The sequence below is a fragment of the Sminthopsis crassicaudata genome, chromosome X (assembly GCF_048593235.1).
Source record: "Sminthopsis crassicaudata isolate SCR6 chromosome X, ASM4859323v1, whole genome shotgun sequence".
Lineage (NCBI taxonomy): Eukaryota > Metazoa > Chordata > Mammalia > Dasyuromorphia > Dasyuridae > Sminthopsis > Sminthopsis crassicaudata.
This window is the reverse complement of record NC_133623.1, coordinates 79,603,832-79,621,726: the sequence shown is the minus strand read 5'-3', so window position 1 is coordinate 79,621,726 and position 17,895 is coordinate 79,603,832. Positions and strand designations below refer to the sequence as shown.

Sequence of the window (17,895 nt, the reverse complement as noted above, 5' to 3'; positions counted from 1 at the left end):
GAAGGCCAATGTCGCTGGACTGTACAGTACATAGAGCAGAGTAAAGGATAAGAACACTGGCGAGTAGCAAAGGGCTAGGTTGGGAAGGGTTTTGAGTATCAAATGGAAGTAAGAGAGAGCCACTAGAATCTATGGGGGGAAGGGGTCACATGATGAAAACCAAATTTTAAGAAAATTGTATGAACAGATGTTTTCAAATCAGACAACCAAGCACTTAAGACTAATTACCTATTCCATAGGAGACAATGACTCTATTAGCATATGTTTGGGAAAATGGCTCTTCTCACCATTGATGCTGGCTCAATGCTTGGTTTTAAGATAACTGTAGGCAAGGATTGGGGGGGGGGGGTGAGACAACCAGTCTCACTTGGCAGCAGGATGAGGAGAAGAAAGATGGAGCTTCTGGACTCAGAATCGAGAAGAGATGTTTGGCTGATTCTTTCCCTTCTCCGCTTAAAGACTTTTACTTATCCTGACTCTGGCTGATCCTGAGGCCTCCAAGGAGCTAGCCTGCACTTAACATCTTGGTACCCAACATGGACTAAGGACTCTAATTTCACTGAAGAAGTCCCCAGTGACCAGGAAATAGGGTACTTACTTTAAGAGCTAAGCTAGTAACTCATTTTCTAGCTGAAATGAGGCAGATATTAGGAAAAGATTCTCCCACACCTACACCCCCACCCCCCACCCCATCCCGAAGGAGATCTACAAGAAGCATACTCAGACTGATAAAAAGACAGGGTTTAATTGTAACTTGGGGGATTGATGGATTCGTGGATACATTAGAATTTGCCTCCCCTTGGTTCTTCAAGGAAGAAGAAATAGAGGCAGATAATTGGAAACTCGTAGATCAACTATATGAATATTATAATGATAATGGTCCTGATCCAATTTCTAAGGAAACATCCTATATATACAACATAATACAATTGGCCTTAAAGAATCCTGCAAGTTATAGAAAAAAGAAAAGTTTTAAGAACAGCCAGATGAGGAAGTGTGAGGAAAAAAAGAAGACAAAAAACAGATTGATGGCAATATTGCCAGAGGGCATGAGGAGTTAAGTGAACTTGAAGGGCATGATGATTCTCACTCTCACAGCCCAGCTTCAACCTGGATTACACCAGAGCAGGTCATTGACACGCCCCCATCAACTTCACCTTTCAGGATGGAGAGAGGAGGAGTAGGAGGGGCAGTGATACCACCAGCACTCCCCCCCCCAGCAATCACCCCCTCCTATGACTAGATTGCAAAAGACACTACTTAAAGCCACAGAAGAAAGGCAGGATGTAGATGATTTGAGGATAGAAATGCATCCTGTGATTCAACAGTTTAACTCTTCAGGTCAAGAAAGTAGAAGATACACTCCTTTTGATACAGAAATCCTCAAAGACCTGAAAAAGGCTTGTACTTTTTCTGGGGCTACATCAGCTTATGTCAAGATGTTATTACAGAATTTGGCTTATGAAGTTGTAACCCCTAGGGACTGGAAATCTATAGCAAGGACATGCTTAGAACCTGGACAAAACTTGTTGTGGCTCTGTGACCAACTAACAGATGTAGGTTCTTATGCAGACATTACAGCACAGATTAATTACCCCATAGCAGCATATGAACAAATTGCTTCTGCTGCTATCAAAGCATGGGGTTTTGTTCCAGGTGAACAGGACAAGGGGGAAGCTTCACAAAAATAGCACAAGGGCCAAACGAACCCTTTGCTGATTTTGTGGGACATTTGCAGACAGCTGTCATACAAATTATTGGTGAAAATGCAGCAGCAAAATTATAAGGCAACTTGCTAAAGAAAATGCTAATGAGGTTTGTAGAAGAATTATACTAGGTCTATGCAAGAATGCTCCTTTAGAGGAGATCATAAGTCGCTGTGCTACATAAATACTTTTTATAGCCAGGCTACAAGGCAGACTTCCCAAGATCCCAACATGGGAAGACAGGGTCCCTTGTGGCAAGGGACTTCCAGAGAGACTCATCAATGCTTTCAATGTGGTAAAGTAAGGCATCTGAAAGCTCAATGTTGGCATAGAGACAGAGTGAGAAAACAGGGTGGGAGAATAAGACCCAAAACCCCATGTCCAAAATGTAACAGAGGCTTCCATTGGGCATCAGAATGTAGACTGATTCAGGGAAACGGGATGAGGGGCCCAGCCCCAGGGCCCAAGGCAAAAAAACACTTGGGGCATGGTGGCAGCCAATGCTACACCCAGAAAGTGCCCAGAAGTTCAGTACCCAGACATGACCAATCAGCCAGGAAGCCATTTGATGGGAGAAAGGGATTACAATTGGAAAGAATAGAGCTGTATGCAGCTGGGACAAGCTGGGACAACCTGGAGAGGTGAAATCTGTTCTTGTCCAGCCTATGGATCCCTTGCCTTCAGGCACAATAGTCTTGACTATTTCACCTCCTGAGGGTACTTACAAAACAGTGTCCATCCATACACGGATGTGGGAAACTGGGGAATGTGTAGATAATATCCCAATCACTCATACAGGTAGACAATGTGTGACTTATCAACCAGGAGAAGTAGTAGCATCAGGTTTACTGATACAGACTCCTAATAAGCAGTCTGGTGCCAGTCGCCCAGATTCTGACTCCAAGCAACAAAATTCAGGAATATTCTGGACAGCAGCTGTGACAGCTGACCAACCTATGCTCACTATCTATATAAATGGCATATCATTAGAAGGATTGGTAGACACAGGTGCAGATCACAGTCATTAGAGGTGCCAACTGGCCCAGTCACTGGCCAGAGATGAAGGCAGACGCCTACATGTCTGGTGTAGGAGGACCAATAGCAGCTAAAGTTAGTGCTACCCCTTTGAGATGGACTTTAGAAGGCGACACAGGAGTTTTTACTCCTTTTATAGTTGAAAAAATCCCAATCGATCTGTGGGGAAGAGACCTTTTCCAACAATTAGGATTACAATTAGGTTTTTTAAGCAGGGCTGCTGTTGAAGATCTGCCAACACTTTCACCTGTTCCTATTCAGTGGAAGACTGATACACCAGTGTGGATAGAACAGTGGCCTTTAGCTAGCAATAAAATTCAGGTCTTACTAGATATAGCACAGGAGCAACTTGACCAAGGACACTTACACCCTTCTCCAAGTCCTTGGAATTCCCCAGTATTTGTTGTAAGAAAGAAATCTGGAAAATGGAGGATGTTAACTGATTTAAGAAAAGTAAATGAACAGATGGGAAACTATGGGAACTCTTCAACCTGGACTTCCATCTCCTACTCAGTTGCCTAGAGAATGGCCTCTGTGGGTTATAGACATTAAGTATTGTTTCTATTCTATCCTTCTTGATAAGGAGGATATGAAAAGATTTGCTTTTTCAGTGCCCCGCATTAACTTAGCTGAGCCTTATAAAAGATATGAATGGACAGTTTTGTCACAGGGAATGAAAAAAAGCCCAATTACGTGTCAAATATATGTTGCTGCTGCTCTTACTCCAGTAAGAAAAGCATTTCCAAAAGTAATGTTATTACATTACATGGATGATATATTGGGATATGCACCTGAGGAACAAATGTTAGAAGCATGTCTACAAAAGACCATAGAAACACTAAGGAATTATAAATTGCACATAGCTTCAGAAAAAATTCAAAGACATGCTCCTTTTCAATATTTAGGATATGAAGTATACCCTAAGACGCTCACAGTACAAACACTCTCCTTAAGAACAGAGAAGCTAAACACCTTAAATGATTTTCAGAAATTGATAGGAGATATCCAATAGATGCATCCCATACTAGGCTTGACTACCTGTCAATTGCAACCATTGTATGATATTTTAAGGGGAGACAGTGCTTTAAATTCACCACGCCAGCTTGAAAGAGTCACTTAAAAACCTTTGGAAATATCAGTTTTTGCTACACAAGAGGCACCCATAGCAGTCCTTCATCGAGGAGACAGTGTGATAGAGTGGGTGAACCTCCCAGCACAACCAGAACAAAACCTTATACCTTACCCAGTGCTTGTGGCTAGAATTTTATTAAAGGCCATTAAGCGAGCAGTACAATTATCTGGGATAAGACCTGACAAGATATATACCTTTTATATTAACGCACAAGTTAATGTGTGCTGTGAAACCATCCCAGAGTGGCAAATTTTATGAGCCATGGCTCCAAATTTTACACATGGGTCTCCATTAAAGATAACCAGACTGTTACATAATTGGCGATGGATTCTTGAAGAAAAGTTCATCTTGAAAGACCAACTGTCTTTACAGATGCATCCAAACATAATATTTGTGCTGTATACTCTAGTGACTTAACTATAAAAAGAGTAGTCAGAACTCCTTTTCAGTCCACTCAGCAGAATGAATTGTATGTAATTATTCTAGCTCTTACTTATTATCCAGGAGATATAAGTATACTATTTGATTTGGCCTATTCACTAGGTGTGGTACAAAGAATTGCCACAGCCCAAATAAAATCTGTAGCTTCTAATATATATCAGCTCTTTAAGAAACTTCAAGAGCGAGTGAGAAAGCATCCAGGTAAGATTTACATTTTGCATGTACACTCCCATAGTGGACTTCCAGGTGCTATTTTTGATGGTAATTCAAAGGCAGATAGCCTTCTAACCATGTTAGCCAGTACTCCTTTATTTCAAGAAGCCCAAGAATTTCATTCTAAATATCATCAGGCTGCTCGAGCTTTATGTTTGCAATTTGGGATAACAAGAGAGGAAGCTAGGAGCATAGTAAAAGCCTGTACAGCTTGCCTTCCTTTCCATGCTCCTACACTCTCTCCAGGGAAGAACCGTCGTGGTTTGAGACTCAATGAAATTTGGCAAATGGATGTGACCCATTTAAATTTTTTGGTCGTCTGCATTTTATCCAGGTTGTGGTAGACACCTTTTCAGGATTCACTTTTGCAGTGCCAACAGCAAAAGAGACAGCTCGAGTGGTCACTGAATTCCTTATACAAGCATTTGCAATTATGGGTGTGCCACAAGCAATAAAAACAAACAATGGACCTGCATATACTTCTAAACATTTTGCACACTTTTGTGCACAGTATCAGATTTTACACACCACTGGCATACCTAAACCGCAAGGACAGGCAATAGTAGAGAGGAGAAACAGAGACATTAAGACACTCCTCCAAAAACAAAATAATGGGGGAGCAACACGTAACCCCAGAGAGCTTCTAAATTTAGCTCTTTATACAATTAACTTCTTGATTTTTGACAAAGATGCACTGGCTCCGGCAGACAGGTTTTATAACCCACTGGAAGGGCAGTGTCCAGTGTGAGCAGCTCGACTATTTTTAGATAATCACCAGGTGATGTAGAGAGATCTGGAGAGTGGTGAATGGAAGGAATCAAACAGGTTAAGTGGTTGGGGGAGAGGGTTTGCTTGTATCTCTACAGATGGAGAAGGGATCATATGAGTGCCAATGTGCCATATTCGTCTTGTCCATTGGAGAGAGACGGAGCAGACCTTTGAAACAAAGGAGAAGAACCAAGAAACAGCAAATGTTTCCATTGCTGATTGTGCCCACCACTGAAAGAGCGTGACTGTTATGGCAATTGATTCATGGACATCAAAAATTGTTAATGAGACTGATGCAGGACTTGAAAACCCTCAGGAATCATTGGAATCCCTTAGAGACATGATGAGACTGTTGCAAGATGTCAAAATCTGCAGGAATCATTGGATTCCCTAACACATAATAAGACTGTTGCAGGACTTCAAAAACTTGCAGGGATATATTGAATTCCCTCTTGGTGAAGTAATAGACAATAAATTGGTTTTGGACTATTTCTTGGCTGCTGAAGAAGGCGTATGTGTGATGATTGTTTTACATACCCTCCTTCTAGGACTTCTGGAAATCTTTTACAACCAACACAAGTTGATTTAGATTGTTTGTTATATCACTACTTGCATGTAGAATTCATGTTTGTTACACCAAATTGAGCCTGCACTGACTGTGGGTAGAGTCTTCACTAATAGCCTGTGCATTATTGCTATGTGCTTGTGTAATACCTCCCATGCTGATGGATTTGGGTACCTGTTTCTAATAAGAGCGTTCAGCCCCAAAACCTGCTAACAATATCTGGCTTGACTCCCCATTTCCCTTTGGTGTTTTTCATCTCTCTTCCTGAAAAGTCAGGGAGGGCATGATCATCTCCTTTTTAGTGCTTTTATCTCCCTTCCTAAAAGGTCAGGGGAGGCATGATCACATCCTTTTTGGTGTTTTCACCCCCTTTCCTGAGAAGTCAGAGGGGGTGATCACCTCCTTTTTGGGGTTCTCACCTCCCTGAGAAGTCAGTGTGACCACCTGTGTTCTAAAATAAAAGAAAGCGGGAGATGTAAAGGGCTGAAATTATGAAAAGGTGTACTTGAATCAGACAACCGAGCACTTAAGGCTAATTACCTATTCGATATGAGATAAGGACTATCAGCATATGTTCGGGAAAATGGCTCTTCTCACTGTTTGGTGCTTACTCAATGGTTGGTCTTAAGATTATCGTAGGCAAGGATTGGGGGGGGGGGGGAGAGAGGGTTGAGACAAGCCAGACTCACTTGGCGGCAGGATGAGGAAGAGAAAGGTGGAGGTTCTGGACTCCAGAATTGAGAAGAGATCTTTGGCTAAACTCTTGGCAGTTTGCCTGATTCTCCCCCTAAAGACAAAGGACATTTACTTATCCTGAGTCTGGCTGATCCTGAGGCCTCCAGGGAGCTAGCCTGGACTTTACAGAAAATCACTTTGGCAGCTGAGTGAACCAGAATGGGAAAAAACCTGAAGTAGGGAATGCAATTATGGGGATTACTGAAATACTCCAGATGAGGTTGATGACATTCTAATGGGGGAAACAACTTGAGACTTCTATTTTAGGAAAGCTGAGGGAAAAGTGAAGTTGAATGGAAGAAATCTGAGGCAGGAAGAGAGTGAGGCTACTGCAATCAATTAATATGAGGTGATGAGAGCATGTGATGGCTTTATGAGTGAAAAGAAAAGAAAGCTGTGACTCTAGGAACAAGGTTGAAAACAGACTGTCTATGTGGGGTAGCAACTGGTGACTCAAGAGCAGAGCTCATGGGAGAAAATAGGGCTAAATATAGATGTGCACAGAAAGCTGGGCCTGGAGTCAGGAAAACCTGAGTTCAAAACCAATCTTAAACACTTACCAGCTCTGCATCAGCATTTTTGTGTCACAGATCCTATCTGGTAAAATCTAGGGATCTATTTACAGAATGATGTATTTAAATTACAAAGGAAACCAATTATGATGAACTACTATTATCACAATATTTTTTAAAAATATGTAATGAAAAAATCAGCATAGATTTGCAATATTCTCCAGCTCTACTAGCAAGCATATAAATAGAAATAAAGGAGGTGGATGTTGGGAATAATCCAATTTGGGGGTTTGGGAAGACATGACCAGCAACAAGACAAGGAAGAAAGAAATTCAAGTGTAGAGGATATTATAAAGTAGAACTGAATTTACCAAGTCAAGAGAGGAAAGAGAAAAGAGTATATAACCAGTTCTGGGATGTTGACCCAGGAAAGAGTGAGGGGAGGAGTGATGGGAGATCATAGTGAGGACAAAGAACAGAGGCTAAAAGATGCAATGACAAGAGACCATAGTCAAAGAAGGGAACTTCTGGGTTTATGAACACAGAAGCAAAATACTTGGGGGTGATGGCAATACCACCCCTAAGTGGAGATGAGGAAGCTAGGAAGAACAGACAATGGGAATTGAGCTGACGAAGGAACAGGAAAATAAAGATGTCTGAGTTTACCATAATCCATACACTGATTATTCAGTATAAAGGTAGGAGTTTGAGGAGAGTGAAAGACCAAAGAGCAGGCAACTAAATTTATTGAGGTAGGAAGACAAAAGTCCTGGAGGTTGATAGATAATGGTCACGAGGACTTGGACTGGAAAAGAAATTTGAGTATCATGAACTTCAAAAGAGGTAAACATGCCAAACTGTACTTGTAGAGAGTGGTAAGTGGTGAGGAAAGCAAGAACCCATAACCATGGGTTCCATCACAGAGTCTGAGGGAAAAGGGGAGGGCCATGTTAAATACCGTAAAGGGTGGCCAGCCATATCACATCATCAGAAGAAAGCTAGGTATTAGTGAGTACCATAAGACAGAAGGAGTGAGAAAGAAAAAGGTCTAAGATGAAAGCAAATTTATTAATTAAGGCAGGCATCCCAGAGAAGACAGTGGAAGGATGGACAGATCTAGAGTAAGACACTTGGGGAGAAGAGAGGAAACTTCCCTAATTCTCTCATATAGATAACGAGCACCCTCAACACTTACTTTTGCACTTCTCTAATGCGCTGGGCCATTTTAATACTGAGGTTTATTCCTCTACTAGACTCTAAGCTTTATGAGAATAGGTATTATGTCTTAACTGCTCTTTGCACTAAAAGCTCTGAAATTCTACACTGGCAATACATTAAGAGCAGGTTTATATTCTGGAATCCACAGGACACCATATTTTTCACAATGCAAAGGGGTATGTGGATTCTTGTTGTTTGTCCTTTGTTCTTGAAGAAGATGATAACATCAGGGAGGTGATGCCATGACATGCAAGTGAGATGGATTTCAGTGAGAGAGAGCTGTGCAAGTCACCTGCCTCTCTTTCCCCTCCAGAGCCATCTGGGTCCAGCGACCAGATATAGATCAGAACTAGTGGAGATGACCCTGGATATAATGGAAGACCTTGGACTTTTTCAAACTAAGGTCTTCAATAGGTCTTGGTTTGACTGAGGCCTCACCCATTCAGTATTTAAGGCTAGGTAACAATTGAGCAAAGAATAATCCTCTTTCACCTAGTCCAAAAGAGTCTAAATGAATGAACGAATGAATCTGGAAAGGGAAGACCCTCAGGGTTTCTGGTCAAAGCAGAAATGACTGCTATTTACAAGTAACTATCAACAGAAGTGATGATTTTGCAAAACAGAAGGCAAAGCCAGTGCAATTAAATTATAAGTCCTATACAAACAGATGTGAGTAAAAATACTTCTATTTACCAAAAGCCTAGAGTAGAAATAGTCAGGGTTTAGAGGAGCATGATGCTTTGGCTAAAAATCCCATTCAACATTTCTTACCTTGTGGTATAATCTGTTATTTTCCCATTCTAATAACTTCTGAATTGATCTTCTTGTCTATAGGAGGAGGGAGAGGGAGGAAAAAAAGAGCCAATAGTTAGAATATGGTTTACATACATCTTAACTTACCTAGAAATTTGTCTTATTTAATGTTTTCTACCTATTTATAAGAACCCATTACTCCTTTCATTCCATCATCCCTTCCCCTTCCATAATTTTTAAGACAGAAAAAATGACAACTCTTACGCAGGCTAAAGTATTTGGTGCCACTGGGTCAAGTTCCAGGAAGATAATATTTACAGAAAAGAGCTTTGTGCTACCTTCTCAAAGAGAAATGTATCCAAATGAGTCAATCAAGAACTCAAATGTACTCACTCAGTTCTGGAGGCAATCATAAAAACTTAACCAAGTGTTACAAACTTGACAAACAAGTCTTTACAAAAGAACAAACCCAAGATGATTATCTGTGCGTCTGTGAACATGACTGCATCCCTAATGGGCACCTAGTGTGCCACACCAAACAGCTTCCCTCCAGAAGGGCTTTTTCCTGAGAGGGAACATGGGGCCAAGGCTGTGATGCCAAATGATAGCTGTGGAAAGGAGTGGGCAAAACACAGCCATGGGGAAACTAATAGTGAGGAAGGCATGGTTTGTGAGGGATGGAGTATTCAATTAATTTCTAAATAGGAAAATGGAGATTTGGCAAGTGCTACAATTAAAAAGTGTCATAGAAGCTCCACGTTGGGGAGGAGCCTCTGGGGCCATCTAGTTCAACCCGTATTTGACAAAGAATACCCTCTGTACTAAATAGGCTTAGTGTCTCCAAAGACCCTGACGTCATTCCCTACTCTCATGGCTCCCTTCCACTGCCTACAGACATCCTCAGGTCATCCCAAGCTTAAAAACCCTTCACTTGAACCTCTCATCCCCTCGTTTGCCTCTCCTCGAGAACAAACGTCACACTTCTCTTACTCCCTTAAATTGCCTACATTCTGGCTTCTGACCTCATCATCCAACCGTTCTCTCCAAGGATATTTTCATTGCTAAACCTGATGGTCTTTTCTTAGTCTTCATCCTTCATGGCCTCTCTGCAGCATTCCACATTATAGGCTACCCCTTCCACGAGAATACTCTCTTTGTTTTCAGAGGGGGGCGGTTTCCAGTGTTCCTTTTCTCAAGTCTTGGTTAGTCTCCTTTGCTGGAATGCCATCTCTTCCTCCTGCTCACTAACTGTAGACATCCCTCAAGACTCTCTTCTAGGCTCTTTTCTTCCTCTATATCCCTTCTCTCGATAATTATGCCTGCCAACTCCTACGGTGGATGATTCCCAGATCTATATATTTAGTCCTAGTTTCTGACCTGAACTCCAGTCTCCTATTGCCAACTATCAGTGAATTACAAATGGATGTCCTGTAAGGCATCTCAAACTCAATGTACAGACTTCCCTATTTATCTAGGGTACCACCCTCCTTCCAGCCCAGGTGTGTAATCTAAGACTCATCCTTGACTCTTCATCTCATCTCATAGTCTCACCTCAGCCAATCAGTTATCATTTGACCTTCACAATATTATTCATAGCCATTTATATCAGTCATCCCTGTTCAGATCTTCCTTCCTTCTCATCCGGATCGCTGCACTATCTTCTTCATTGGTCTCCCTCTAACACCTTCCCCTCTCCAATCTGCCTTCCACCTAAGCTCCCAAAGTGCTCCATCTGAAGCAGATGTCTGACTTTGTCTTACCCTGCTCAAGAAGCTTTGGAAACTTCTTGCTGTCTCCAGCGTAAACTTCCAACTGCCCTTTCCAGTTTGACTGCCAATCATTTTTTTCCCTAATTTCCTATCGATTGCACTCCGGTGGTACTCAGCCCCAGCCACACCAGTCTCTACCATGTGCCATCCCTTCTTTAAGAGCCCCTTCACAAGCCCTCACTTTCTAGCTCAGCCACAGCATCATTTCCTCCAGGCCTTCCTCGAGCCCTCAGTGGTGAGTCATTTGTCCACCAATATGACTTGGTATCAACTTTATACTGACTTATATGTGTCTAGGAGAATGGAAATTTTTCGAAAATGAGAAAGGGCTATCTAAGTTTTGTCCCTGTACCCCTAGTGTTTGGCACAGGGCAGATGTTGCTTAATAAATACTAGTTAAATGAATATGTTAACAGACCCTGAAATCTTGAAAGAAATAATTTTCTAATGTATTTACTCTGTGTTCACAGCTGCATATGTGTGGAGTTACACATGTACTTATTAACTTTATACTTAAGCTATATGGATACACATGAACATAAATCCCTTGTGAAAGAAAAATTGTTTCCTTCTTTGTCCCTGTATCCTTAGCAGCCAGCACAGTCGGTGCTTACTAAGTACTTGATGACTGAATCCCTAGGCCCTATTGATCTTTGTACAAAAGGTACTGGCACTAGCTTCTCTTTGACTCTCTCTTCCCAGAAGGCCAAAACGTGCTAAGGTGTGATTTTAGGGCCACATCATGGCATGACTACCTTTAACACCAGGCAGAACTATTTTCTCTTATTTCAAAGACTGAAATTCAGGTGGGGTCTCCAATTTTTGGGGACACACACTGGTTAAGAAGTGAGATCCCAGGGCATTAGGCAATGCTCTAAGACTCTAAATGGCAGAGAAAGGGCCAAGCTTCCTCCCTGTGCTGCTGACATCCCCCACTGTCTATGGAAGACAGTGACCTCTGAGCAGGGCAAGGACTAAGAAAAGTCAGGAGCTGCTCCATTCTTATGTGAACACTGTTTTCTCTGGCAAGAATGATTCTTGGATTGGAAAGGAGAGAAAACAATGGCCAGTCAAGAAGTGAAGGCCAAGATACATCACAAAAGAAGAAACAAACATTTCCCTTAGATTCACATCAGCAATGGGAGAGGCCCTGAGTACTGAAAGAACCAGAGGACATGGCTGATTTCTGTTGCTGCTCTGTCATTTTAGCTACGCCTGACTCTTCTTGAATCTATGTAGGACTTTCTTGGCAAAGATACTAGAGGGAGTTGGCATTTTCTTCTCCAGCTTATTTTACAGATAAGGAAACTGAGGCAAACAGGGTCACACAGCTATTATGTATTTGAGTTTTTCTTGATTCTGGGCCCAGCACTCTATCCACTGCAGCACCTTGCTGCCCTAAAACTATTTTCAGGGATCTATGAACCATCATGCAGAGCACCAGAGGAATCACAGACCTGGGAAATTTCCCAATTTTCAGAAGCCATAATGGACTGAATTCAGCAAACGAGAAATCAATCAAGGAATTCGACTACAATTTATTGTTGGAATACACGGGAGCTACCTGACAGTGGCTGCTGGAGATCCAGCCCAGAATGGATCTCCTCGTATGAGAGGATGATACAAGGAGACTGACAGGCAGTTGCTATTCTCTGACCTCTCTGGCTGAGAGGCCGTTGCATTGTCTGACCTCTCTCCTCTGCCTCCAATTTATCTCACTCCCAGTCTGCAACACCTGTGTCAGCAAAGGCTGCCCTGCAACTCCTTCAGATGTCATGATCCACAGCTGTGGAGGCTCTCGGAGAATTGATCTGTCCCTTAACAAATTACCATCTATATGATTATGATTATGGCCAAGTCATCTGCCCTCTGGGCCTCAATTTTTTCATCTGGAAAAAGGGACAGGGGTAGGAGTATTTGATCTCTAAGGACTCTTAGAAGTCTAAACTTCTTTGGTTGTTATTAGGATTAAAAACTCTTTAATTTAAAATTTCAAACTTTCTACCATCTGACTCCCAGATACTTTGAATGACTGCTTTACTATTATTCCCCTTCCACAGTTTATGTTATGGCGAAGCCTATTCTCTCAACTCCTCAGGTCATGTTCCATTCTTCCACCATGGCACACATTACCCTTCATGTCTGGAGTGTACTCACTCCTTGCCTCTACCTCAGGGATCAACTCAGACACTGCCTCCTAAGGGAGGCCTTGCCCAATGGTTCCCATATGAGTGTTCTCTTCCCCTTGGGATCCTCATAATTACATTTCTGTGAACATATGACATGCCCTAGTAGACTGGAATTTCCCTGAAGATAGAAACGAGTCTTTGGATCCCCAATGCCCAACATGTAAGAGAAACCTGAAATTTTTGATTGACTTTCTTTTGAATACCTTGATCCTACATTTGAAATATATATATATATACCTCCACAGAGACTGGTAACTCACAGAATCCATCCTCAGTCTCAGAATGAGTGCTTTAGGGAAACCACAGTCGTGTCAAAGGAATGACTGTTTTGCTTATTCCCTTGGGCTTAAAATGAATAGAGCAAAACGTACCCCAAAAGTAGTCCCTGTGCTTTAATACATTGTACTCACTCTTTTGTTAAGACAAACCACAGGCCACAGGCTGCACCCCAAGGTGCAGCAGCAACACAGGCAGCCACAAAGCAGCCACTTGACGCTGACTGGGAGATTCTTTTGTAAGCAGCTGTTCACACGGCCAATACTGGTCTTGAATTCTTCTGGGGCCACCTGCAGGAGAAGCAGAGCTCTTCAATGATTTATAGATGACAGGCTCCCAAATCAAAGTCTGTCACCAAGACTCATCACTATTATTTTAATCACATGCAAAACAAATGTGTGCGGTGCTCTCTTTCATCTCCCAAATCATTATAGACAAGATGCTTAGATGATGGTAAAAAGTAAAAGGATCTAAGGCCATTTCCTCAGAAGTTAGTCGAACTCTTCCAATAATAGAGGAATAAAAAACAAACCAGTAGAAAAAAGTAGTTATTATAGAAAATAACAATATTAAACAACCCCCTCCAGATCCTAGGAAATGGGCATATGCCTGTTTTCTAACAATTTGTCCTCACAAATAAGAATCATTCATTGATTCTAATTCAATTTCCCAGACACTGTCAAAGCAACAGGAGTAATAAGTAATACTCAGTAATAACTGAAAAAAAAATCAAGCTTTTGCTGGTCTTTCAATATTCAGGGACCTAAATACAGCTTGACAAAGAAGAAAGAAAAGTGAGCCTGAGAACAAGACTAAACTCCAAGCTTCACTCCATAACTGAGCAAGCCACAGAATCATAGGGTCACATATTCCAAGTTGGAAAAAACCTTGAAGTCCCACAACCTCCTGAGTCATGTTACGTCTCTTCAAACCAAAAGGGGACCATCTTCAAAGGCCAGAATGCAGATATCACTGATACATATTAGATTAATGAAGTTTATAGTATCTAAAAAATAGCTGTCGATTCTCTCATCTCTAAAACGTAGATCAGTTATCTTGCCTACCTCACTAATCAAATAAGGTTAATGCAGAAGAATACACTGCCTTGTAAAACATGTTACACACATGCTGGCGAGAATTATTATTAGTGTTGTTCAAAAATAAGGTGCTTCTAGGAAACATTCTCTCCTCCCAGAAAAATCTTTGACACGCCAAGGATGAAATTTGTAAATATTTTGTTAATATGTCACGTGAGAAGCAGCTGCTTTGAGTGGTAAAGGACACTTAATCCAGTATGCAGAGAAGCAGGTTTAAAGGTTGGACAAATGGACTAGTCAGCTGCCCTCTGGGGGCCTCAATTTCCTCTTCTGTAAAATGAGTGAGTTAAACTTGCTCTAAAAGCTGCATGCTCCAAACCACAAGATAGTTTTAAATTCCTAGGCCTCACATTTCTCTAATCACATTTTATCCTTTTTCTTTCTTGCAAAGAACCTCTGGGGTCTCACCGATGACAAGAAGAGAAACAATTCAAATGTAGGTACAACAGGTTTCATGAGATTTGTGTAGAAAATGTAAGCTCAGGTTTATGGGAGTATTGTGCTCAGAGCCAAGCACCTAAAGGTAAAATCCTTATTCTGAACTTTAGATACAATCCTTCTTCCAGCATCAACTTGTCCAGCTTCCTAAGTTTGGGGGCACAAAAAGCCCATGAGTAGCCATGAAATGAGCAAGTGGTGAAATGATACTTTTGGACAAGGTAAGTCACAAAAATACAAATCCAAGAAAAGCAATTTTGGTGTCAAAGGAAGTTACTAGCCATCCAAACATGGTAACGCCACTTACCACATTTCCATCCTTAAGCATCAAGATTACATTTATAATATAATAAATAAAAAGAATGTAAGAGACAAGATTTCCATCATTTGCAGTTGTGGGGCCATCTAGGCTATTCAGTATAAAAATAATCACTTTCCTACCCAGTTTACATCAATTTACTTAATTGCTTTTTTCTATCATTTGGTACACTGCCCAATCAACAGGTAAAAGCTTGAAGCTTTACAGGCAAAGTAAAATTATTTCAAAAGAGAGACATCCTATGGATTTTAAACAACATTTAGCTTAAATGTCCATTAAAAAATAAGGTTCCTGAAAATACAAATTTTCTGAGAGAAACACAAAATATCTGCAATTGTTTATTCATACACACATACATAAAATGTAATTTATCCAAGTGTTAGACTAGCTGGAGCCTTGTAATTGTATAATCTGATATAAAATTGGAGCCAGATTATAGTGATTTTAACATTCTAGATACTAATTAGCTAGTATAGTCAAAATCAAAATAGGTTAAAATGGATCTTGGCAGAATTTTTATTTTTAAGTACTATTATGTTGACTAGAAAACACTCTACTTACTTGAGTTATACTTACTTAAATATAGTCGTGCTTTCAGTGATATGGATACTCCTGCCATTCCTTCAACTCTGGTCTTCATGAACCTCCCCGACCCATCTCCCTCACCAGTAGGGGACCATTCTCTGGTAGCCAGCTTCTGCAGCTGGGCATCTCCAACCTTTGGCCGGCCCTCAGCCAACAAACAGTTCACTCCCCAGGCTTCCTAGCATCTTCCCTTGTCAGAATGCTCTATACAGCATAGGTTTTAGGAACCCAGACTTAAATAACATCATGGGTTTTCAGTTTGTGTAAGACAAAATAAATTGACAGTCTTCAAGAGAGAAAATGGATTTGAAGAAGAAAATGTTTAGAGGATATTTAATATTTCAAGTACCAAAAAAGTCTCTCTGTGGAAAGTGATAGTGTCACAAAGAGAGTGCTGGGCAGGAGAGGAGTCAAGACCTCTGCATTCTCATCTTAGCTGGATGTCTATGAGCAATCACTTCATTTTTCTAAGATTCAATTTAAGAAATACTAAACTAGGGGGCAGCTAGGTGGCGCAGTGGATAGAGTACCAGCCTTGAATTCAGGAGGACCCGAGTTCAAATTTGATCTCAGACACTTAACATTTCCTAGCTGTGTGACCCTGGGCAAGTCACTTAACCCCAACCTAAAAAAAAAAAAACTAAACTATATACTGACTCTAAGAACTTGGGCTAGTAACTTAAATTCTTAGAACTACCTGCCCCCATCCCTGAGCTCTAGAAATGTACAGAATAGCTAACAGGTAACAGTCTGCATTGGTAGGGGAAATTTCTTTACAGGGAATCCACTACAGAGATGAAATCACAAATCTAATCCTCCCTCCCAAGAAAAATAGTTCAAAAATTTGATCGTTTAAAACTAAAAAGTTATCTCAACTTTAGTCAAAAAGTGTCAACAGAATGTTTTGTGATGTGGCTTAAATCAGATATTTCTCAGAAATTACTGCCTTCAATCTCAATAAAACTAAAGTATTGGGGGGGGGGAAGAAATACTAAATAGAATCTAGTGTTTGATAAATCCAAAAACTCCAGCTTCTGGGATAAGAACTCATTATTTGATGAAAACTGAAAAAAAAAAAAAACTGGAAATAGCATGGCAGAAACTAGGCATTGACCAACACCTAACATGCTATACCAAAATAATACTGAAATGGGTTCACAATTTAAATGTAAAGGTCATCCTTACTATAAGCAAATTAGGAGAAAAAGGGATAGTATACCTCTCAGATCTGTGGAGAGGAAAAGAATTTATGGCCAAAGAACTAGAGAACATCATGAAAGGCAAAATGGATAATTTTGATTATATTAAATTTAAAAGGTTTTGTACAAAACCAATGCAGCCAAGATTAGAAGGGAAGCAGAAAAGTGAGGGGAATTTTTATATCCAAGGGTTCTGATAAACACCTCCATTTCTTTTTTTTTTTAATTTTTATTTATTTATTTAATTTTTTTTAATTTTATAATTATAAATGTTTATGACACTATATATGCATGAGTAATTTTTTTACATTATCCCTTGTATTCATTTTTCCAAATTTTCCCCTCCCTCCCTCTACTCCCTCCCCTAGGTGACAGGCAATCCCATACATTTTACATGAAACACCTCCATTTCTAAAATATGTAGAATATTGACACAAATTGATAAGAATACAAGCCATTCTCCAATTGATAAATGGCCAAAGGATATAAACAGGCAATTTTCAGATGAAGAAATTAAAGCCATTTCTAGCCATATGGAAAAAATGCTCTAAATCACTATTGGTTAGAGAAAGGCAAACTAAGACAACTCTGAAGTACCACTATACATCTCTCAGATTGGCTAAGATGACAGGAAAAGATAATGTTGAATGTTGGAGGGGATGTGGGAAACCTGGGACACCAATACATTGTTGGTGGAGTTGTGAAATGATCCAACCATTCTGGAGAACAATTTGCCCAAAGAGCTATCAAACTGTGCATACCCTTTGATCCAGCAGTGTTTCCCCTGGGCTTATAACCCAAAGAGATCTTAAAGGAGGTAATGGGACCCACATGTGCAAAAATGTTTGTGGCAGCCCTTTTTGTAGTGACAAGGAACTGGAAACTGAGTTGGACAATGGCTGAATAAATTATAGTATATGAATGTCATGGAATATTGTTCTATAA

At 40.6% G+C, this 17,895-nt stretch overlaps 1 protein-coding gene across 8 annotated transcripts in view; it reads right to left on the bottom strand.

Moving 5' to 3' along the window:
- Positions 1-17,895, bottom strand: part of CHIC1 (cysteine rich hydrophobic domain 1) — a 138,149-nt gene that overhangs the window by 96,398 nt on the left and 23,856 nt on the right. For all 8 annotated transcript variants that reach the window (XM_074278343.1, XM_074278342.1, XM_074278344.1 and 5 more), the window contains exons 3-4: positions 13,447-13,602; positions 9,097-9,153 (exon numbers count right to left, since the gene is read on the bottom strand). In XM_074278343.1, the coding sequence (XP_074134444.1) occupies positions 9,097-9,153; positions 13,447-13,602 (213 nt within the window). The remainder of the gene's footprint in view (positions 1-9,096; positions 9,154-13,446; positions 13,603-17,895) is intronic.